This window comes from Vicugna pacos, chromosome 9, assembly GCF_048564905.1.
Source record: "Vicugna pacos chromosome 9, VicPac4, whole genome shotgun sequence".
Taxonomy (NCBI): Eukaryota; Metazoa; Chordata; class Mammalia; order Artiodactyla; family Camelidae; genus Vicugna; species Vicugna pacos.
The window spans coordinates 15,991,854-16,014,901 of NC_132995.1; the positions used below are offsets into that span (position 1 = coordinate 15,991,854).

At 42.2% G+C, this 23,048-nt stretch overlaps 1 protein-coding gene across 1 annotated transcript; it reads left to right on the plus strand.

The window, feature by feature from the left end:
* Window positions 1–238: 238 nt before the first annotated feature.
* On the plus strand, window positions 239–22,080 carry LOC116277575 (zinc finger protein 549-like). Its single transcript, XM_031672055.2, has 6 exons — window positions 239–351; window positions 1,130–1,167; window positions 3,803–3,929; window positions 5,409–5,479; window positions 18,177–18,303; window positions 21,930–22,080. The coding sequence occupies exons 1-6, from the start codon at window positions 330–332 to the stop codon at window positions 22,004–22,006; spliced, it is 462 nt and encodes a 153-aa protein (XP_031527915.1). The 5' UTR covers window positions 239–329; the 3' UTR covers window positions 22,007–22,080.
* Window positions 22,081–23,048: the final 968 nt, after the last annotated feature.

Genomic DNA, 23,048 nt, shown 5'->3' on the forward strand with positions numbered 1-23,048 from the left:
TCTCTTTGAGAGGAGCCAAATCACCTTCTCAATCAAAGCCTGAAAGACGCCTTTTCGGCAAGCTGGAGGGGACGAGAAGTGCGCCCTTCGCCGCATGACGAGCTGGGACTATATTACCCAGAGTGCTCTGCGCCGAGTGGCAGCAGCGCTGATCCAATGAAGGTGCAGGAGTGGAGTTGATCCGTGTTTGGCGCGAAAAAATAGGGGCGGGACTTCCAGTCTTGTTTTGTGGCGGGCATTTTGGCTGGTTCGGGACTAGTTCGCCTAATCAGTAGCTCCCAATCGCTAGGTCCGGTCTGAGGTATCCAGAGGCTGAAAATTCGAGACAAATGTCGTCCTCCCTGCACAAAGGTGAATCTAAGGCTCGGAGGGGACCGAAGGGGTGATCCCAAGTTCCAGGGCTGGGTGGTGTCCGAGTCCCCACCCTCGTCACCCGTCACTCCCGCCCATCCACAGGCCTAGATTTCCGAGGCCTCATAGATGGATCTGGCACAAATTGGTAGTGAGTCCTTCAGGCCCTCGCCTGAACCGTCCTCAACTTTTGATTCCTAAAGGTCCAAATATGAGGAGCCTGTTGGGATCATTGCAGCCTGGGCCGGAGCGTCCAGCACCCTCAGGAGGGAGGGAAGGGGCGCTTGTCGGGGGTGTCCCCGTTTCTGAAAGGAACGTGATGAGATGTGGGAGTGTTACAAGCAGAGGGATCACCATAGGCGTAGAGGGGCTACAGGTCCAGGAGTGTTTGGGAAACCTGGGCTCCGTGCTGTGTCTGTACAGAACAAAGTGTGAAGGGGAGTCAAGCCCGGAATGGCAGGTGGAGGAGGCGTATCTAAGCGCTTACCGTGCTTGGAACCATGGAGGCTTGTGAACAGAGGAAGGACATGGTCTGAGTTAGGGTTTTTTAAGTTTCCCTGAAACTGGAAAAGGGGTGATGAGGACAGTGAGGCGCAGGGAGGTTGAGTCCTTCTCCAAAGTCACTCAGCTGGTAAGAGGCACTACTGAAGACCGGGCTACAGAGTTAAGAGTAAGCCCAAGGTCACCTGGTTCCAGGGCTAGGCAGGGGCGCAAGGGAGGCCTGAGCCCATGGAGCCCTCCACGTTGCTTGCTTCTCACAGTCTCTCTCTTCCCACAGGTTCCATGGCCGCAGAAGTGTTTAAGGACCCTGCACAGGTGAGTGGGCCCTCACCAGTCCCAACCTCCCCCGACACACACATATTCTCTGGGATTGTGATGCTCTAGGATGCAGACTGCCACTCTCCTAGCCTTTTGGCCTGGAGATTGTTTTGAGAAACCCCAGACCCTCAGCCAGGGTTTATATTGAATGCTTCTTATGTCTGGCAACCAAGGGAATGAGGTGTGGAAAATCACCCCAGGCATGTCCAGATGTTTGAAGGTATGAGTGAGCTGGAAGTGTTCAGAGAACCACATTTCTCTTTCCTTTATGGCGATCAGGAGAGTAAGAGTTGGGCCTGGAATGACAGCCTGAGAAATTGGATGTTTTCCTGGAAGTGATGGGAGCAATGGAATGTGTGACAATGAGGTTGTGTGACTCAGGTCTTAAAATGCTCTCTCTGGCTGCAGAGAGGAGAACAGATTTTGGGGAGTGAGGGAGGAGGCAGGAAGACCAGGGATGAGGCTACTGCACTAGTGCTGGTGGTGAGTATTGGTGGTGACTGAACCAGTATGGTGACCATGGAAGTGGGAGAAGTGGTTGAATTCTGGGTCTGTTTTTTAAGTATGACTGACTGGATTTCCTAATGTTGAGGGTGACAAAGAAAAACATATGAGTCAAGGATTATCCCAAGCTTTTGGAAGGAAGAAAGGAAAAGTCAGCAATAATTTTCGGTGGAAATAGCAGGAGTTTTGTTTTAGCCATGTTAAAAATCTGAGATGGTTTAGAGTCCACTGCTTGAAGGCATCAAGTTGTCAGCTGGACACAAATGTCTGAAACTCTGGGAAATGGTTCAGGGTGGAGACAGCCAAATGGTGGTGGCTAGTATGTATATCCAAAGGGAGATGGAGCTGTGGGTCACATTTGGGAGGAGGAGTCTTCAGGTTATGGTGGTAATGCTATTAGCAGGCCAGGACAGGGAGGGTGGCGCCCTAGGAATGGGTCTCTTGTTTGAGCACGTGGTTAGGGGTGGTGTGCATCATAAGCACAACCGAGGGAGAGAACTGGCCATGGGAGGGGATTTGGGAAGAGGATGGTCTGGTGAGTGGTCAAGGCTTCTAAGGGCAGAGGGGAAGTGTAGACATTGAGATCGATGCAGAGACATAGGAGTAATTGAGGAAGCATGACGGTGAGGCTGGTTTCTATTCACATCTGTATGGACTTACCAGGATTTTTTGTGAACTTGGAGTGTTTCAGGCAGGCTGGTGGATTAGCTCAGGGGAAAATGTGGTTCTGATAGAGTCACTAAGCCGGGGAAGGGGAGCCCTGAGGTTGGGGTTTGATTGAGGGTTAGGTTGAAAGAGGAGAATTGTGACTAATGAGGGGACAGCAAGTGCAACACAGAAGTGGAAGAGGACCATGGGGCCTGGAGTCTGCATACAGTTCTGAATGGCTGAGGGTGACAAGCAACAGAGCCAGGATTGAGGCTTTCATAGCAGGATTCAAGGCTGCCCTGGGCGGGAGGAACCATTGAAGGTCTGGAGTAGTACTGAATCCTGTTTGCATTTACCAAGCATAATCTTGATGCCACATGGTGAGTGACACATGGTGGCCAGGGAGAGATTTATGGCATGGGGCAGGGAGGTGGTGATGGTGGCTGTGGGGTCTGGAGGTACAAAAGAAGTACATTCTATAGAACAATGTGCATGTGGAAAAGTATGAATTGATGTCACCAGGGTCCTGGTGTTGGGGACTGAAGGATGAAGGGAGGGCCCAAGTTTGGTTGTGTTTGGGAGGCACCATCTGTGTGACTTCCTGGGAATTGCCTGGCAGGATAGATGGAGTCCTGCGGGGCAGGCCCAGATCTTCATGGCATCTGTGTGCCCACCTGCCTAGCATTGCAGAAGTCCAGACATAGTAATTAATGGAGCTGTGAGGAGGGAGCAGGCGCAAGTGACACCAGAACCTGATACCTCATCTGAGTTGTGGAACTGGGGAGAAATATGAGCATAGGGTGGATATGTGGGGATATGTTTGGGGGGTCCTCAAGAGAGAGGCTGTGTGGTTTTGGCCGGCAGAAGTCCCACCGAGACAGAATGAATTACTTGAGACTCTGTGGAAAAAGTCAAGAGAGCGAGAGGAAGTCGGGAGCCAACTCCACAAGCCTCTCAAATGCTCCCACATTTATTGTGTATAATCAAAGGAAAAAGTCATTAACAGTTGCGTAATGGTATGCGGGTATTTAGGGAAAGACAGGATGAGATTGTAGAATCCACAATGAACATAAAGACTTAGTTTATCTTTAGGGAAGTCACTGGGAGAGGGGAACAAGGTACATTCTTTAGATATGTTAATTACAAACCAGATCACCAGACCAGCCAGATCCTTGTTTGGGGGATAATAGACTATCTAACAGCAGGCACGCCCAGCATTTATAGCTGAGGGCCTGGGTCGGTTGCTTTGCAATGAGCAAAGTGCTAACTAAAACCTCAACCATGCAAGCAAGGCACTTTCTCTGCTTTTTATGGCAAGGAGACAGGAGTGCGGATGCACAGGCACCTGCTTACAAAGCAGTTACTAAGCACATTTGTTTTACTTAAAGGTGACAGGCGGCTGGGGTCTGTTACAATTTGTTAACCCAATCATGGGCTCCCACAAGGCTGTTCATGGTTTCCTCTCTCCTCATCATGGCAGGGCAGTGTAACCTTTGAGGATGTGTCTGTGTACTTCTCCTGGGAGGAATGGGCTCTCCTTGATGAGGCACAGAAACTCCTGTACTGCGATGTGATGCTGGAGAACTTTGCACTTATGGCCTCTCTAGGTAAGAACCTCATACCTGCCACAATACCTTTCCCTTTTCCCCAGGGACAGATCAGTCCTTCTCACATCAGGACCATGGGTACACTGCTTCCTTCCCCAAGTCCCTGGGGAGGTGCTCTGTGTAGGGCTGAGCTGTTTGCACTGTCCTTTCTTCTTCAGGCACATCCCAATACCTGCTGCCCCAAAGCCTAGAAGGGAAAGGGTCAGGAGTCTTGCAGTTAGCCTTTTGGATCCCACTTTGCTTTCCCTTCCTCTGGCCAGGTGACCTCCCTGCCCTAGGTTCTACTCCTTCCTCTAGCTGATGTATCTGCCACGCTAGGAATTCCAGACACTGACATGGTAACTACTTCGGTGGCCCATGGGCTATTCTTGCAAGATCTTCCTCTGCATTTTTGTTTTTTTGGGGGTTTTTTTGTAATATTTAGTTTTCTTTCCTATGGTCTGTCACTCTGAGTTGCTCTGGGCCAGTGCTGGCCACTCACCTGTCCAGTCTTTTCCTTAGAACTTGCATTATCCAGGTACTGTGTTCAACTGAGGGTAGAGGAGAGAGTTATGGGTGCTTCTCAGGGTGGACATGACTCCAGCTCCACAGAATGGACTCCAAGGGTCCCTGGTCCTATTGAGTGGCAGATGAGAGGATGTGACATCAGGGTTGTGTTCACATCATACTATGAGTCTGTTCTGTTTCCACTACTGTTTTGGTGCCATTGCCAATGGCCATACCTCATTTCTCTTTTTTCTTACCCACTCTTTTTTTTAAGTAAAAGTAGATTTATTAGATTTATTCAGAGAGATACATACTCCATAGAGTGTGAGCCATCTCAAAAGGCAAGAGAAAGGCCATGAGGCCTAGGAGATACCCATTCCATAGATAGAATTCAGGCCTTCTCAAAAGGCAAGAGAAAAGGCCTCCTTACCCATTCTTGATACTTTGCCAACTTGTCATTTCTACACTCTCAGCCCAGTTCAGTTCTCAGCTCTCATAATGGATTCCACATCTCACCTATTCTTCTCCACTGCTCCCCCTCAGTGTTCTCCACCATTGCCCCATGTATATTGTGTTGTGAGACGTGCATGTATCTTTAAGTAGTCTTTGAACATGAGCTACTCTGATGCAATTGAGTTTTCTTGGACCCAAACACACCCTTCTGCACAGCAGTCCTGTGTCATCAGCAGACAAGTGCTAAAAAACATTTCAGAGTGAGTTGTAGACCTCCTCTTTACACTGCACCTCATCCATTCTCCTTCACTTGGTCTTCACTGTGTCTGTCATTTCCCCCATGCTGTGACCTTTAATGGACCAGAGGACCATTATTGCACAGCAGCTGCTTCCTCAACCTGATTCCAGCTCCCTCCTCCTGACAATAATCCTCTGGACTCAAGTACACTCATTCATTAGCGTATCAGATGCTCATTTGTGATGGGGTTGCCCCTTCCCACCAAAATCAACTGCACTTCACCTGTATTTCTTTGCTTTCAGGTTATTGGCATGGAGTGGAAGATGAGGATGCACCTTCTGAGCAGAGTGTTTCTGTAGAAGGAGTGTCACAGGTCAGGACTCCCAAAGCAGATCCCTTTCCCCAGATATCCCACCCCTGGGAGACGTGTCTCTGTCTTGAAAGACATTTTGCACTTGGCTGAGGAAAGGGGCACACATCCCAGGCAGAAACCAGACACTTATGGGGTATGTGGGAAACAGTTCTTTCAGTATAAACCTTCATCAGAAGCAGCACAGTAGAGAAAAACTTTCAGAAGAGATGAGGCAGCGCATTGTTTGTGAAGAGCTACAAATCCCATGTGCCGAGGCCTTTACCTGTAACGAAGTTGGGAAGTGCTTCCTGGTCACTTCGGGCCTCCTCTAGCACCAGGCCACTTACAGCAGAAGAAGCCACACAGCAGCATTGAGTGAAGGATGGCCGTTCACGGCGGGAAACAAATGCAGGGAAGCCTTCAACCATAAACCCACAGCTGTTCAGCACCAGAGAGTCCCCAATGGAAAAAGGACTTCTGAGTTCCACAAACATGAAAGTCTTCATCTGCAAATACACAGCTGTTCTCACCAATGAGTTCACACCAGAGAAAGGCCTTAATAATGCAGTAAATATGGGAAATTCTTTAGCCAAATCTCCAGCGTTATTGAAAACCAGAGATTTCACACTGGAGAAAGACCTTCTGAATGCAGTGAGTGTGGCAGAGGCTCCTGGAAAGCTTCAGCCTCATTAAATATTAGATAGTTCACATTAGAGGAAGGCCTTACAAGTGTAAATAATGTGGAGAATTCTTTGGCCAAAGCACCTCCCTTATTCAGCACTGAAGATTACACACTAGAGAAAGGCCTCATGAAGTACAGCAAGTGTGGTGAAGCTTTCAGTTCAGGGTCTCCTCTGATTTATCACTGAAAGCTTATCTGAAGCTAATATGAAAAAACTTTAGGCTAAAAGTCTGTCCTCGTTCAGCATGAGAAAATCCACAATGGAGAAAGGTGTGAGAAGTACCATGAATGTGGGAAAGCCTTCAGTCAAAGATTTTCTCCGATTCAGCACCAAATATTCAACCAGATAGGCTTTATGAGTGCAATGAACTAAGGAAGTCTTCCATCCAAAGGTCTAACCTCATTCAGCGCCAGAAAAGTCCACACTGCCGAAAGACCTTTTGAGAGTAGTCAAAAAAAGAAAAAAAGCCTTCAGCTTCAGAAAGCCTTCAGTTGATAGTCTGATCTCATTGGCACCAGGAAATTCACACAGAGGAATCACCATAGACATACAGGGAATGTGCAACCTCCTTGTTCAGTATAACAACACTGGAGGGGAGCCTTTGTGAGGAAGACATCTGCCTGATGTTGGGTCTTTTAAATCTGAACATCCACAGTGAGGAGATTCTCTGTAAGTTCTAAGTTTGTGGGAAGCTTTCGGGAGCTGTCTTGCGCTTTCTAGCCTGTGCAGGGCCCTTACCAGATTTATTGATTTATTCTACTGCAAGTTTCTGTTGTAGAAACCATCTCACCCTTATACCTGGTAGGGTCTCACAGCGGTCAGTTTCAAGATGCCAATGTGATGTCACTGAACATGGAATGAGAAGAGATGCTCAGTAGCACATCATTATATTCTTTTTCCACCATGCTGATAGAGTTGCCGTAAATTAACCCAAGAACATAGATAAGAGTAAAATGACTAGGAAGGACAAGCTATGAGTATTTAGTACTTTTAGTTTTCAAACAGCTTTACTGAGATATGATTGACTTAAACTGCACATAGAGGGTACAGTTGATGTTTTTGATATATGTTTACACTCCTGAAACCAAAACATTTCCTCCTGCTCTTTTAATCCATTCTTACTAACATAAACCTATTACTACATGGACATAATCTCCCTTTGTAATATATATTTTCACATATATACTGGAGAGAACCGTTTTGAAGCTCCATGAACTATTCCCCAGTCTTCCATTATTCATCATTTCATGGCCATTCTTAGTTCGTCTGTCCCCATGCTTATTACTGAGTTACTTATAATCTACACATCATGTCATTTAATTCACAAACGCTTCACGATGCATTTCCAAATATAAGGGCTCTGTCACACAAAATAAAAATCCTCTAAAATCCTTTCAAATATGTTACAGTGCTCAGTTTTCTCAGTTGTTTCCAAAATATGTTTATTTTTAAGGTGATTCATTGTAATCAGTATCCAAAATGTATCCATATGACTTTCAATAGGCATTTTCATAACTCTCTTAACCCATAGCTGCCATTTACCTCCTTTTTATCCTTATATATTTGTTGAAGTTGCTGAGTCACTTGTCTGTTAGAATTGATCTCATTCTATATTTGGTTTCTTACACCTTTCTGATTTAACATAACCTTCTCCCATCTTTTCTGTAAACGAAATATTGACAAGATGTATAATTGGGGTCTGCTCCTGGCAGGCAGGTGTGTAATGGTAACACTGGGAGATACACAAATGTGACAGATGTGTGATGGTGACACATTTGGAAACATGGTGTGACAGTATGTTTTGCTAGCACACTGAAGCACAGTCTAGAGACACACAGAAGTTTCAGGTACTAAATGTGCCAGATGTGTAGTGAGTGAGACCGCAGCACAACCTAGAGTCATATACATATATCTGGGGGACTGTGTGTGACAGGTTGTGATATACCTAAGTACAACCTTGGAAGGTTCCCACATATACCCTTGGGACACTGTGTGACAGATTTTAGGACGTTAACACTTCAACACAGCCTGGACCCAGATACACACACAATATCCATAGAGAAAAGATGTGTGACAGACATGAGACACATTCAGCTGACATATGCAAAACATACCAGTGATCTGTGAGACAGGAGGAGATACTGACGCACCACAGCAAGTGTGGTGATACAGATACTCTGTGGAGCCTTGTGAAACAGGCATGTGATGGGGTACCCCAATGCCTGGTGTGTAGGCCACATGGCTACAATCACACAGTTCCCATGGGTCGAGTGTGATGAGACAGGAACCCCTGGCTTGGAGAGAACAAAACTCCATCCCTGGAGATTTGCTGATGCACTGATAGGGGTCAGAACAGAGAGCCAGGGTGCCTAACTTGTCATAACTTAGAAACTAACCCGTATTTGATGATTGAATGGAGCCCCAAGTAGAGATATTGCAATGTGATTAGTTAATGGTCTGAGGCCCAGCAGATAATCTGGGCAGGAGAGGAATCTGGGAGTTTTAGCCTAGATGAGGGAGCAGACAAGTCCTGAGAAAGATAGGTAAAAGTATTTACCACTCAGGGGCCCTCCTGGGGCTGCAGGTTTCCTACCCCCTCTCCACCATGCTCTTCCCTCTGTTCTAACGCTGGTTGGACCCCAGCCTGGTGGGCAGTGGACATGCAGTTGGCTGCATGGACAACAGATACCTGAGTGTCACCAGGAAAGGGGCAGGCTCATCTAATCCCTGAAATTAGGTCCGTTTCTACACCATAGCTACAATTACATATTCTGTCCTCCATGCCCCTTGCCTCCTCTGTTCCCCATATTTTGCCCCAGTCCCCTGTCCTCTGCACCACCTCAGCCTCCCCACTTCACTGAACCCCCTCATCCTCAGGGTACCAGTGAGAGAAAAATAGAACTTCTCAGAATCCTCTGACCACACACAGGATGCAGGGAGTGAGCTGCAGAGAAGACTACAAGCTGTAGTCTAGAAAATTCAGTGTTGGTTCTGGATGTGCCCCTTTCTTGGGCTGTGATCTTGAAAGGTTTCCCTCTCTGTAGTTGGCCTCCATTTCCTCAGGTCTAAATGGGAATATTTACAACTCCTTCCCTGGGTTGAGGAGACTAGAGAGATCATGAGTGTGGTGTGTGTCCCCCAGTGTCAGGGCATATGTCAGCCCCCCTCAGATGCCTTTTCTGTGAAGGATGTGGTGATAGCTCTGCTTCTTTGCTTATGCCTACAGAAATGGGCTCAAGGGTAGCTGAAATAAATACAGGAGTAACAGATAATGGAAATGCTTCACATCCTTATTACCAAATTGATAGAGGAGTCATAGGGTTTATATATATAGACCATGGACCAGAGAGAACTAGGTTTAAGAATTGCCTCTGCTCATTAGACTAAGGACACGGTGGACAACTTGCTAAGGTCACTGACCATGATATGGAGAAGATGCTGGTGTTTGCCTCATACCTGTGGAGGATTGATAAAAATAGCAAAACATATTGAGTCAAAATAACTGATTAAGGGCTCTATTGGAAAAAGTAGACAACATATAAAAACAAATGATAATATAAGCAGAGAGACAGAAATGCTAAGAATCAAAAGGAAATGCCAAAGATCAAAAATATTGTAACACAAATGAAGAATGCCTTTGATGGTTTCATGTGTAGACTGGGCATGGCTGAAGAATCACTGAGCTTGAAGATATGTCTATGGAAACTTCCCAAACGGAAATGCAAAGAGAATAAAGAATGAAAATACAGAATAGAATATCCAAGAACTACAGAAAAATCACCAAAGGTGTAAAGGACACAAAATCGGAATACCAGGAGGAGAGTAAGAGGGAGGAGCAGGAGAAATATTTGAAGTAAAAATAGCTGGGAATTTTCCAGAATTAAGGACTACACTGAACCACAGATCTAGGAAGCTCAGAAAACCCCAGTAGGATAAATACTAAAAAAAAATCTGCACAGAGTCATGTCATATTCAAACTTCAGAAAATCCAGTAAAAAAGAGAAAATCTTGAAAGAAAGCAGAAGAGGGGTACGAAAAGCAATTTATCTATAGAGGAACAAGGGTAAGAATTATATTAGAAATCATTCAAATGGAAAGAGAGTGGAGTGAAATATTTAAGAAAAAAATGAGTTTTGTATCTAATAAAGTTATCCTTCAAAGTGAAGAAGAAATAAACTCTTTCTCAGATAAACAAAATCTGAGGAAATGCCTTTCAAGAAATGTTAAAAGACATCCTCCAGAGAAAAGGAAAATGATCTTAGGTAAAAAAAACTCAAATCTCCATTAAAAAAGAAAAGAAAAGAAAAGTATCAGAAGGAATAAATGAAGGTAAAATAATTATTTTATTTTTTCTTATTTTTAATCGATTTAATGAGTAACTTTGTTCAAAGTAATAATAAAATATATTGGGTATTTATAACATGGATAAGTGGAAGTAATGTTAGCAGTGTTATAAGGGACTGGACAGAGGATTTGAGAATACTGTTATAAGCTACCTGCACTACCTATGAAGCAGTACAGCATAATTTGAGAGTGGGCTTAGATTAGTAGGAAGTATATATTGCAAACTCTGAAGGAACCAGTAAAAAAAAATTTTAAAGTATAATCAACATGTTAAGAGATATAAAATGTTCAGTTAAAATCAGAGAAGGCAGGGGGGTGGGAAAGGACAGACTGGGATTTCAAAATGCAGAATAGATTAACAAGATTATACTGTATAGCACAGGGAAATATATACAAGATAATGAATATATGTATGTTCATGTATAACTGAAAAATTGTGCTGTACACTGGAATTTGACACAACATTGTAAAATGACTATAACTCAATAAAAAAAGTGTTTAAAAAAATCAGAGAAGGCAGGAAAAAGTGGGAAATACTAAAAAAGAACAAGTATAACAGGTAAAAACAGTTATAAACATGTTATTAGTCCAACTATATCAATAATTACTTTAAATGTAAATGACCTAAATACACCAACTATAAGGACAGAAACTTCAGAGTGGATAAAAACACAAGACCCTATGTATTATCTACAAGAAACCCACTTTAAATATAAAGACACTGATAGGTTAACAGTTAAGGGATAGAGAAAGAAATACCACGCTATCACTAATCAAAAGAATGCAGAAGTAGCTATATTAGCATCACTTCAGAGGCGGGAATTTCCCGAGTTTAAAGGGGGAAATTACATAATAATAAAGGAGTCAATTCTCTAAGAAGATAATGTGGATCCTTAATGTGGATGTTCCTAACCACAGAGCTTCAAAATGTTTGATGTAAAGCATACTTAAACCCAACAGTAAGAAAACAAACCACCTCAATTAAAAAAAAAAAAAACAGTTGAAAAAAGGGCAAAAGATCTCAACAAATACCTTACCAAAGAAGATATACATAGGGAAAACATGCGTATAAAAAGATGTAACTGTGGTGCTTCCAGGAATGGTGAACCCCTCTGGCGGAATAAAGCTGTTACAAAAAGTAGACAAAGTGCTTAGTGTGTGGCCAGTGAACTTTCTTTATGCTGGGAGTTGAGCTGTGATTTAGAAGCAGTTTGTTACAAGCTAAAGCGCTAGGGAGATGCACCACAGTGAAACTTTTTCCTCGACACAGGAGCAAGAATTTCTGTTGGCGTAAAGCTTCCAGAATTCACCGTTCGGAACTTTATTCCTACCCTTAACCTGTAAATGAACATCGTTTTAGTGTTTGTGGGAAGCACCAGCCGTTAGAGACTAAAAAGACTTCTTTGTTCTCAGTCACCACAGGAAGAGATGAAGATACAAACACAGTTTTTTCTGAGACAGTTTGCCCTTTTTCCGTTCTCCACTCTCTGGACAAAGGGGTCTTGACACCTGTGCATCCAGCACTGTCACATTGATCCATCCCCACCACCACCACCCGGTGGCATCAGTGGGAAGAAAAAAAAGATGCAAATCATATGTCACTAGGGAAATGCAAATTAAGACTATAATGAGATACCCACACACATCTATGAGACTGAGTAAATTTTTAAAAACCTGATTAATACCAAATTCTGGCAAATACATAGAGCAATAGGAACTCTCATTCTTTGCTACAGGGAATGCAAAATGGTATGACCACTGTTATGGGTCCCCCCAAAATCATATATTGAAGCCCTTACCCCCCAGTGTGACTATATTTGGAGATAGGGTCTTTAAGGGGCTAATTAAAGTTAAATGAAGACAGAGGGGTAGGGCGCTAATCTGATAGAACTGGTATCCATGTTAGAAGAGGAAGAGATACCAGATCTCTCTCTCTCTCCCTCTCCCTGTGCGCACATAGAGGAAGGCGATGTGAGCACAGAGCAAGAAGGCTGCCATTTGCAAGCCAGGAGCAGAGTTCTTACAGAAACCGAATATTTTTCAAATCTTGATCTTGAATTTCTAGCCTCTAGTATGAAAAGATAAATGTTTTTTAGTTAGCCACCCAGTCTGTGATATTTTGTTAGGGTAGCCCAAGCAGACTAATGCAGCCACTTTGCAAGGCAATTTGGCAATTTCCTAAAAAGTTAAACATAGTTTTGCCATATGATCCAGCAGTCATGCTGCTGTATATTTTCTCAATTGAGTTGAAAACTTATGTCCACACAGAAACTTGCACAGTAATGTTTCTTGCAGCTTTATTCATAATTGCCCAAAACCAAAAGCAAATAAGATGTCATTCTATATATGAATAGACTAAAAGAACAACAAAAACACACACACAAAAGAAAATAAAACAAAACTGTGGTACATACATATAATGGAATTCAATAATTTTTCTAAAAAATGAGTTATCAAGGCACAAAAGACATGGAGGTATCTGTCTTTCTCCATCTGCTTTTTCACTTAGCGTAATAATACCGTTCATGTTGTTACAAATAGCAAGATTTCATTCCTTTTTATGTCTGAGTAGTATTCCATTGTGTATATATACCTCTTCTTTATCCATTCATCTATTCATGGACATTTAGGTTTCCATATCTTGGCTATTGTACGTAATGCTGCATTAAACATAGGGGTGCATGTATCTTTTTGAATTGGTGTTTTGTGTTTTTCAGATAAATACCCAGAAGTGAAATAGCTGGGTCATATAGCTCTGTTTTTAAGAGCAATCTGCATACAGTTTTCATGGTGGCTGCACAAATTTACAGTCCCACCAACAGTGTACAAGCGTTCCCTTTTCTCTAACATTTGTTTTTTTGGGTGTTTTTTGTTTTTTGTCTTTTCAATAATAGCCATTCTAACAGGTGTGAGGTTATATCTCAGTGTGGTTTTGATTTGCATTTTCCTAATTATTAATGATATTGAACATCTTTTCATGTACCTGTTGGCCATCTGTATGTCTTTTTTGGAAGAATATTCAGATCCTCTGCCCATTTTTAAAATTGGATTGTTTGGGGGGGGGGTTTGTTGTTGAATTGTATGAGTTCTTTACATATTTTGGATATTAACCCCTTATCAGATATACTGTTTGATTTCACTCATATATGGACTCTAAAAAACAAATAAAAACAAACTCATAGATGCGGAGATCAGATTAGTGGTTACTAGAAGGAAAGGGGGATGGGAGCAGGCGAAATGAGTGAAAGTGATCAGCTCTATGGAGACGGATGGTAACTAGGCTTGTGGTTGCGATCACTTTGCAGTGTATACAGATGTTGGATTATAATGTTGTACACCTGAAACTTATTTTTTAAAAAAGAATCACCTGGAGGGCTTGTTAACATAGAGGTTGCTGGGCCCCATTGTCAGAGTCTTTGATTCATTGAGCCCAAGAAGTTGCATTTCTAAAAAGTTCCTATGTTGTGCTGATGCTTTTGGCCCAGAACCACAATTCAAGCATGACTTCTGTAGACCAAGCTATTTGCATAGATTATTTTCTGCACAGGTTGTAGTGCTAAGTGGATATGATGAAATACGAATGCAACATGAGGACAAAACAAAACAAAATTCTGCTTGCTTTGCTACAGTTTCATTCTAATCAACATCTATTCTCTCTTGGGCTCTCTGAAAAAATCTTTTGCTGTTTGTATTTGTAGCCAACACCAAAATGAGCTTGATGCAAGAGTTTATTCCATTGCCCAACATTTCATTTGTGATGACAACAGATTTGTCTCCTTTCTCTAAAAGAGAAGGGGTGGATTTAAGAGGCATAACAGTTAAATGTGATGTTTGGATTTGTTTGGATGATGAACTGAACAAACCAACAATAAAAAAAAGCCAGCTTTGGTATAATCAGGAAATTTTAAGTATGGACTGAGTATTTTAAGGAATCTTTTTTTAAAAAAAATTGGGTATGATAATGGCATTGTGGTTATATTTTTTAAATGTTCTTATCTGTGGGAGATGCATACTGAAGTAATTATAGGATTTTCTTTAAACTACTCAAACCAGGGGAAAATAGGAGGGGACAGATGAAACAAGAGTGACAAAAATTAGAATAAATGTTAAAACTGAGTGACATGTACCTGGGGACTCATTAAATTCTTCTCTTTATGTATATTCTTATATGAAGATTGCTAAGTGAAAGAAGCAATATGAAAAGGCAATTGCATGATTCTAATTATGTGACATTTGGTAAAAGGCAAAACTATAGATGCTGTAAAATCTTTGGTTGTCAGGGGGAGAGGGGGAAGCTCGGAGGGATGGATATGTAAAGCTCAGGGGATTTTTATGGCTGTGAAACTATTCTCTATGATACTGCTATATATTTGTCAAGACTTATGGAACTGTGTAACACAAAGAGTGAACCTTAATGTGTGCAAATTAAAATAACAATTTAGGAAACAGAGGGATCCCAGAAAATAATGCATACTGCAGCCAGAGAATCTAACTGTATCATGAATGTATGAAACAACATTACAGAGGGAATGGGGAAAAGGTGCTGACCTAAGTAAACTTGAAAATGAATGGGATCTGTAAGACTGAAGGCAAAATGAACTGCAAATATGCACTTTAGTTAATAAAGTTGTTCCTACGGGAGTACAGGTTAACAATTCTAATACTGCTTTACATGTATACTGGAATTGAACCACTAAGTAAATGGATGGTGGATGGTAGAACCCCAGTGTCTTACTGTTGGAGCAGGAATTTACAGATAAGCAAAGGAAGGAGACTAGAATGATCCATGTTGTATTGGATTAGAGTGGAGACATCAGTAAGAACTCATGTTGAATATAGATATGGATGGTATATACATGGATTAGTATATATACATATATTTCTTTGTTTTGTTAGCCAAGGAGGGCTTAAAAGCAGTGACACCACTGTAGCAGTGAGCACACCTAGTGCTCAGATCTTAACTCTAATATAATTCTCTAATAAAATGAATCAAGCTCCTTGGAGAAATGGCTGAGTCTAGGACTGGGGCAATACGCATGGAGCATCTTTAATGCCAGAAAGTGGGGAAAGACTCCAAAAAAAACCCCACACAATAATGGGAGCATGTCAAAGAGACACAGGAACTAACTGAAAGATAGATAGATAGATAGATAGATAGATAGATAGATAGATAGATAGATAGATAGATGTAACTATATGTATATATATGTAACTATATATATGTAACTATATATATATGTAACTATATATATGATTATAACAAAGTACAAAAGTATATGAATACCCACTGATATAAATAGATTATTGAATAAGTCAGTGAATGGGAAATAAAAGGCAAATCTCCTGAGATGAAGAATTCCAAATAAATTAGTAGATACTCAACCCTAAAGGAGAGGGAGCATAACCCCCCACTCCTTAAGAGTGGGCTGTGCGTAGTGACTTTCAAAGAGTAGAATACAGACAGTGGGGAAAAGAGTAACCACAGTGGAGAACCCTGACAAAAACTACTTCAACCAAGTAATCAAAGTCAGAATCAACAGGCAGTCATAAATCACGTAGATAGTATGTCCCCTTCTTATGATGTGATAAAAATGGCATTCTACTTCTGTGATCTTCCTCCCCTAAACCCACAACCCCATGAGAAGAAAACCCATAATCATGAGAATAACAGTTAAGTTCCAGTAGAGGAGCATCCTACAATATACCTGACCAATACTCCTCAAAACAAACTGTCAAGCTCACCAAAAACAAGCAGTCTGAGAAATCGTCACAGGCAAGAGGAGTCTAAGGAGGCATAAATAATGCAGTGTGGTATCCTGGATGGGGTTCTAGAACAGAAAAATGTCATTAGTTAAGTATTAAGGTAATCAGAATTAGCTATGGGCTTTAGTTAATAATAATATATCAATATTGGTTCATTAATTGTTACAAATGCACCTTACTAATGTAAGATGTTAATAATAGGGGAAGCTGGGCAAGGAGGTGGTAAATATGGGAACTCTCTATTATCTGCTGACTTTTAAAACACTTTTATTATGGTATGATTCCTGTACAGTAAACTACACATATTTCAGATGTACAATTTGATGAACTTTGATAGACGTATATACCCATGAAACCACCACCACAACCAAGATAGCTAACGTTTCCATTACTCCCCAAGAGGTGTGAATTTCAAATTCTCAGTTTATCCCTTCCCACCCCCTTTACCCCGTGGTAACCATAAGTTTGTTCTGTATGTCTGTGAGTCTGTTTCTGTTTTGTAGATAAGTTCATTTGTGTCCTTTTTTTTAGATTCCACATAAAAGTGATATATGGTATTTTTCTGTCTCTTTCTGACCTGCTTCACATAGAATGACAATCTCTAGAACCATCCATGTTGCTGCAAATAGCACTATTTTATTCTTTTTTATGGCTGAGTAGTATTCTACTGTGTATATATACCACGTCATCTTTATCCAGTCATCTGTTGCTGAACATTTGGGTTGTTTCCATGTCTTGGCTATTGTAAATAGTGCTGCCGTGAACTTTGAGGTACATGTGTCTTTTCAAATTATATTTTCCTCTGGATATATGCCCAGGAGTGGGATTGCTGGATCATATAGTAAGTCTGTTCTTAGTTTTTTGAGGAATCTCCATACTGTCTTCCACTGTGGCTGCACCAATTTACATTCCCACTGACAGTTTAGGAGGGTTCCTTTTTCTCCACACTCTCCAGCATTTATCGTTTGTGGACTTTTTAATCATGGCCATTCTGACTAGTGTGAGATGATTATCTCATTGTAGTTTTGATCTGCGTTTCTCTAACAATTAGTGATGTTGAGCATGTTTTCATATGCTTGTTGGTCTTCTTTGGAGAAATGTCTATTTAGGTTTTCTGCCCATGTTTTGATTGTTTTTTTTTTTATATTCTGCTGACATTTTTTGTAAATCTGATACTGTTCTGAAAAATACAGTCTACTAATTACCAAAAGAAAGAAAGAAAGAGACTTCCAAACTCTAAACACACACACATACACGCACACATACACATGCATGCACGCACACACACAAACACACTGAGTCCTTACATAAGCCATTCACTCCAGTGTTTGCTTTTGCAACATTTTCTCTATAATTCTCACAACAACCTGGTGAAGTGGGAACTATTACTATATCTATAGGGAAGTTGAGGCTCAAAGAAATGAAGTGTTTTCCCCAAGGTCATGCACCTGGCAAGGTTTTGTTTCTAGAGACTGGACTAAAGGCTGGGAGTCTTCAGTGAAGACCTGGAAGTTTAGACACTTCAACACAGCACATGAAGCCCTCAGCATGGTGCTGACATAGTAAGAACTAGTGAGGCTCAGCTGCTGCTGCCATTTTTGTTGAAATTTTTGTCACATTTTCCCATTCTTTGACACTCCAGAGCACTTACTGTCTGCACCTTACAGTCCTGTGGACTGGTCCTGACTTTGTGTCCTCCAATGGTTTCCCACATTGACTGCTTCTCTCTCTCTGATGCAACTGCCTTATGTCCAAAGGCAGCATCTTCCTCCACATCGAGCACAGCACAGAGCTTTTTTTGTTCACTAGGTGTGCTTGGTGATTAAGGTCTTGGTTCTCTTTGCATCTTTAGCAGTAACCAGGCAATAGGCTCTGGTCTCATCCAACAGTGCCAAGGTCAATGTGGCTGTCTCCGTTTGACTTTCCAGGTATCGATGACCTTCAAGTATTTGGCCATGACCTTCACTTGGGAGGAGTGGGGGCAGTTGGATATGGCTCAGAAGACCCTATATCGGGAAGTAATGCTGGAGACCTGTGGGCTCCTGGTCTCACTAGGTAAGGCTCACCTCCCTCCTATGTGGCGAACCTGCACCCTCTTTCTTCATTTTACCCTCTCACTTCAGGCCTGACTGGTAGACAAGGCCTCTGGAGTCACCCTCCCTTTCACTCATAACTCCTGCTGTGTTCCTGCCTCACTTCTTTCCTGGTCTCCCTGTGTTCATCCAGGCACCATGAGGAGCCAAAAAACAGGAACTGAAATCAAGAACTAAACCAAGCCCATGCACTCTGATACCCAGCACAGGCTAGCCTCGGTCTGAGGCCCTGATTCCAGAGTCTCACCAGAGCAAAGCTAAATGGTCAAGGTTTGTTAGGTTAGGTGTCTCCATTACCCAGGGAGCAGGGGCTGGAGATGAGTGGCCATTCTCTAAAAGTCAAGCAGGCCACCCAGCAACATTGAAACTACACAGCCTCAGCTTAAAGGCTTCTTTTTCCCTTGATTCTTACATGTCATTCCTTGCTTCTGAAAGCCTGGGCCAGAATCTTCTGCTGATACAGGAGATGATGTTAGAGGGTATGCAGACTTACCAGCCGGCATTGATGGATATCTGAGAAAGCCATTCCTTTTCCCCTTCTCTTTCCTGCCTTCTGATTGTTGTCAGGAGAGTCTTAGTTTAATGGGAAATCTTTGATGCCTCTTCTAACTTTGGCTAATTTTCCTTTTCAACAGAAGGAGCAGCCCCTGACTCACAGTGCAGGTCAGGACACATAAGCTTGCAGGGACTTAGAGCATTATTCTGTTTTGTTTTCATTGTTGTATTTTGATGGTAGCCTATTTGTGAAACCTGAAACTAGTTATACCATTTATAAGTGATACAAGATTCCCTTTCTGAAGAAATCAATTTAAGTAAACAAAATGTGGGTCAACTTTTTTAAAAAGCAGCTTACAGCTAATGTCCCCTGAGCACTCACTCCCCATGTCAGGCCCTCATCCTAGAATGACTCTTGCTGCTCCAGTAATTTAATTCCCACAATGTCTTTTGCTCACTCTGAACCAAGCTCTCTCCCGTCTAGGAAGCTTCTGTCCAAAGACAACTATGATCATTTTTAGGATGAGTTATTATTTGAATATGCTTGTTTATTTGAGGTATAACTTACATTCAGTAAAATGTACAGTCTTCAGTGTCCAGCTCAATGTGTGCATTTTACGGTGTACCCGCTCATGTGACTTCCACCTGGATCAAGCTTTGGAGCATTCTCTCCTTCAGAGCAGGTGTTCCCCACTGTCTCCCAGTCAGTTTTCTCCTAAAGACACCACTGCTGGTCTCCAACCCCAAATATTGGATTGGCTCGTTCTTGAACATTATATGAATGGAATCACACAGTGTGCACTGCTTTGTGTCCAGGATCTTTCACTCAACATCCTGTTTGTGAGATTCATAGCACAAGGATTAATTTCTGTCCTGAGACTGTTGATGCAGATGGCCCCTGGTTTATACAGATTCCCTTTGCCTCACTTTGCACCATCACAGATCATAGCTCCAGAATAGCAGAACACCCAGCATTTCCCAAATAAAACAGAAAGAGGTCAGTCAAGTATCAGTTGATTTAGACCAGTGCTTTTCAGTCTTCCCTGGGCACCTGAATCACTTGGAGAGCTTTTAAAGCATTTGTGTCCAGGCTTCTTCTGCAGAGATTTGGTTCCATTTGGCTCATGGTGAAAACCAGGCAACCCCAGGTGGTTCTGATGCCCAGGGAGGTTGAGACACTGACTTAGGTTAATGAGAAAATAGCTTCTGGGGTGAGGGTGTCACCTTCCTGGAGTCCCCGGGTTGTGTGTTAAGGGAAGAGTGGCCCTGAATTGGATCCTGTGGGGTGGAAATCAAGGGTAATGGGTGTTAGGTAGACAGCCATCACTACCCTCTACAGACCTTTGGTCCCAGGATGGTGTTTGTGTTCTTGGTTTCTAGGTGACAGGTCAGCATTTTCTTTGCAGGCATGGGAGCAGCCTCGTTCCAAGATCTCATCCTTGAATATCACACTGAATAGAGAGGTTCATTGGTGTCTTTCCCAAACACTGCTGTCCTTTGTTTCTATGGTCAGGGTATCCTGTTCCCAAACCAGAACTGATCCACCTGCTGGAGAATAAGCAAGATCTATGCATGGGGAAGAGAGGCCTCTCCTAAAGTTCCTGTACAAGTGGGTGACCAATAGCCAGCAGGTTGGGGTGGAGGGTCACTGCATCCTGCGGACCAGTGGGACCACTGGGAAGCCTCTTGTTGTAACCTTCCCAGGGGCCTGCGTGGCCATGGAGCTCTCTGACCTGCCCTCCCACCTAGTTACACTCTCCCCCATTACTTGGGGAGAAGTAGGTTGTATTTTCTAAATGTCAGGGTGCAGGCTCCATATCTTTGGGAGTAACACCTAGCTTTGTCCCTCTTTAGCTTTGTGATCACAGGGCTGTTGAATGATCTCTTCAGTGCTCAGAATGCTAACTACTGTAACAGAGAAACCCTAATCTCAGCTACTCAGCACAGGGAGTTTTGTTTTTATTTTTTTCTTTCCCTCATTTATGCCAAGATCTGTAGGTCAGTGAGAAGCTCTGTACCACACAATTATTCAAGGAACCAGGTACCTTTTATTGTCAATATGTGGCTTAATTTAGGCTTTCCTGGCATTATCTGCCTAGCAGAGGGGACAGATGAGAGAGGAATGAAAGAAGTCATACTTATTTGTACACATAACATTGCCATTTCCACCACATTGACATTCCACTGACAAAAACCAGGGCTTTGGCCACACCTGAATTCTCAGAGGCAGGAAATAGTTAAGCTGTGTGCCCAAGGAGAAGACCAGGTGGGTTTGGTAAACATCTACTTGGTCTGCTATACTCAGCCTACATTTAGGAAATGATAGAAATGACACTGGCTCATTTTACTTCATTGGCTTGTTTGAGGATGTAACTAGAAAATATGTAAACAGCATAGCATAGTGCCTCACACATAGTCAGTGGTTCAAAAAATTTAGCTATTTGTATTGGAATTATGTGTGCAATAATATTCGTCATAATGAGTAAGAGTAATATACATTTTCTTCAGGGCTCAGGTGGAAAGAGCCTCCATCAATATCTCCATTTTATACTCTGTGTCCCATCTTCTTTATCCATTTGTCTGTCCATGGAATTAGTTGTGCTTTGAATGAAATTTCAAATTCACTATGAAAATTATATCCCTCATGAAGGGTATTTGGAGCCAATAAAGATCATGCTAACTGGAACATTTCTCTCATATTCATCTAATGTGTAATAGTTGATGTATTTGGCTTTAAGTATATCCTTTTATTTTGTAGGTTCCTTTGCCTCACTGTTCTTTAGGTGATAACTTTTTAATTCCTTTTGATTGCTTATTAACAGTCCAAATTTTCTTTCTTCTAGTTTGGCAGTGTATACTCTAATTCGTAGTATTGCTTAAGCTGAAAGTCAGAAACACTTACTTAACATAATGGAACAAAGAGTTTCAAATACTTTACCTTCTTCCTGCACAATGTTAGGAGACTTACAACATTAATCAAGCTGTCCCATCTCAATACGTATATGTTATTGAAGCTGTACATGATGATTCTATCATCGTAATGGAATATTATTCATGCTTTATGCTGATAATGAGCATTTTTTAAATCCACAGATGCACCTCTCTCTTGGATCCTCATTTCTTCTATCATCGCAGATCTTTCACCTGGGATGACCTTTCATCATAATTAAACAGAAAATCCTCAAATAAGAAGTTCATTTTATGCAAGTTAATTTTACATTAAATTTCTCATTTATGACATGAAGTAGTTCGTTTCATACTCTTGTTTCAGAAACCCTGTTGCCGTGTTTAGAAAGTTGGGTTAGCAGTTATTGCTTCAGCAATGTGAATAGGTCCCTCCACTGTGTCCCTGAACCACAGCTACATGTTCATAGCCTCCACATCTGATGTTAGGTTAGGAACAGAAATTCTAACATTGAAATGGAGGCAGTGATTGAATGAGCTTTGGGATTGTCACATAAAAAGGATAAGAATATTACGTATGTAGGAGAAATAATACAACAGGCATCTGGTGGCCAAATTGATAGGTTGTGCTGGAAACTGGCTAGGTGCTAGGCAACCCCTTTTCCTCTTCCTGGACACCCAGCTGCCCTTATACTTAATTGACACTTGCCATTGCAGGTTCAGGTGATGGGCTGATAAGTCCTGATGAGGGCAATACCTGGTGACCCTGAGTCGCTGCTCATCAGACTGTGCTATCACTAGTCAGATATTTACACCCAGTGTGGCTGCCCTGAGGGCCAGAGGGGAGGGAGGAGGGAGGCAATGATCCTAAGAATTAGAGATGAACAATGACTTGTCAACTGCTGTCACATTCTTGAAATCATGTCAATTCCACTTCCACTTTGGCCTGAGGGCAGTGAGACATGATGTTCTCAAGTGTTGAATCACATGGTCTATAAGAATTCATCTCCTAGACAATAGGCCTGCCGGTAGTTATGAAACCCTTCTTCATGATCTATTTTTAAGAATAAAAATGTTCAAAGGAGCCAAATGGTACAAATTAGGTTTTGGCCATGTTGAGTCTGATGTTCCAGAGACCCCTGAGTGGAGGTTAAGAATAGGCAGGACTAGACACACAATTATGCTGGGCTGGGGAGGCTTTCAGGTTACAAGCATCCAAAATGGGGCATCTGGTGTGTGGATGAGTGTCGAATGTGGGTTAGATTTAGGAGGAGGAATCTTCTGGTCATGGTGGCGATGAAAGCAGGG

What these genes read in the sequence shown, in the direction of transcription:
- LOC116277575 (XM_031672055.2), top strand. Translation starts at nt 330, where the DNA reads ATGTCGTCCTCCCTGCACAAAG. An exon ending in TGTTTAAGGACCCTGCACAG is followed by an intron (nt 1,168 to 3,802) that starts GTGAGTGGGCCC and finishes TCATCATGGCAG; the next exon opens with GGCAGTGTAACCTTTGAGGA. An exon ending in TGCACTTATGGCCTCTCTAG is followed by an intron (nt 3,930 to 5,408) that starts GTAAGAACCTCA and finishes CTTTGCTTTCAG; the next exon opens with GTTATTGGCATGGAGTGGAA.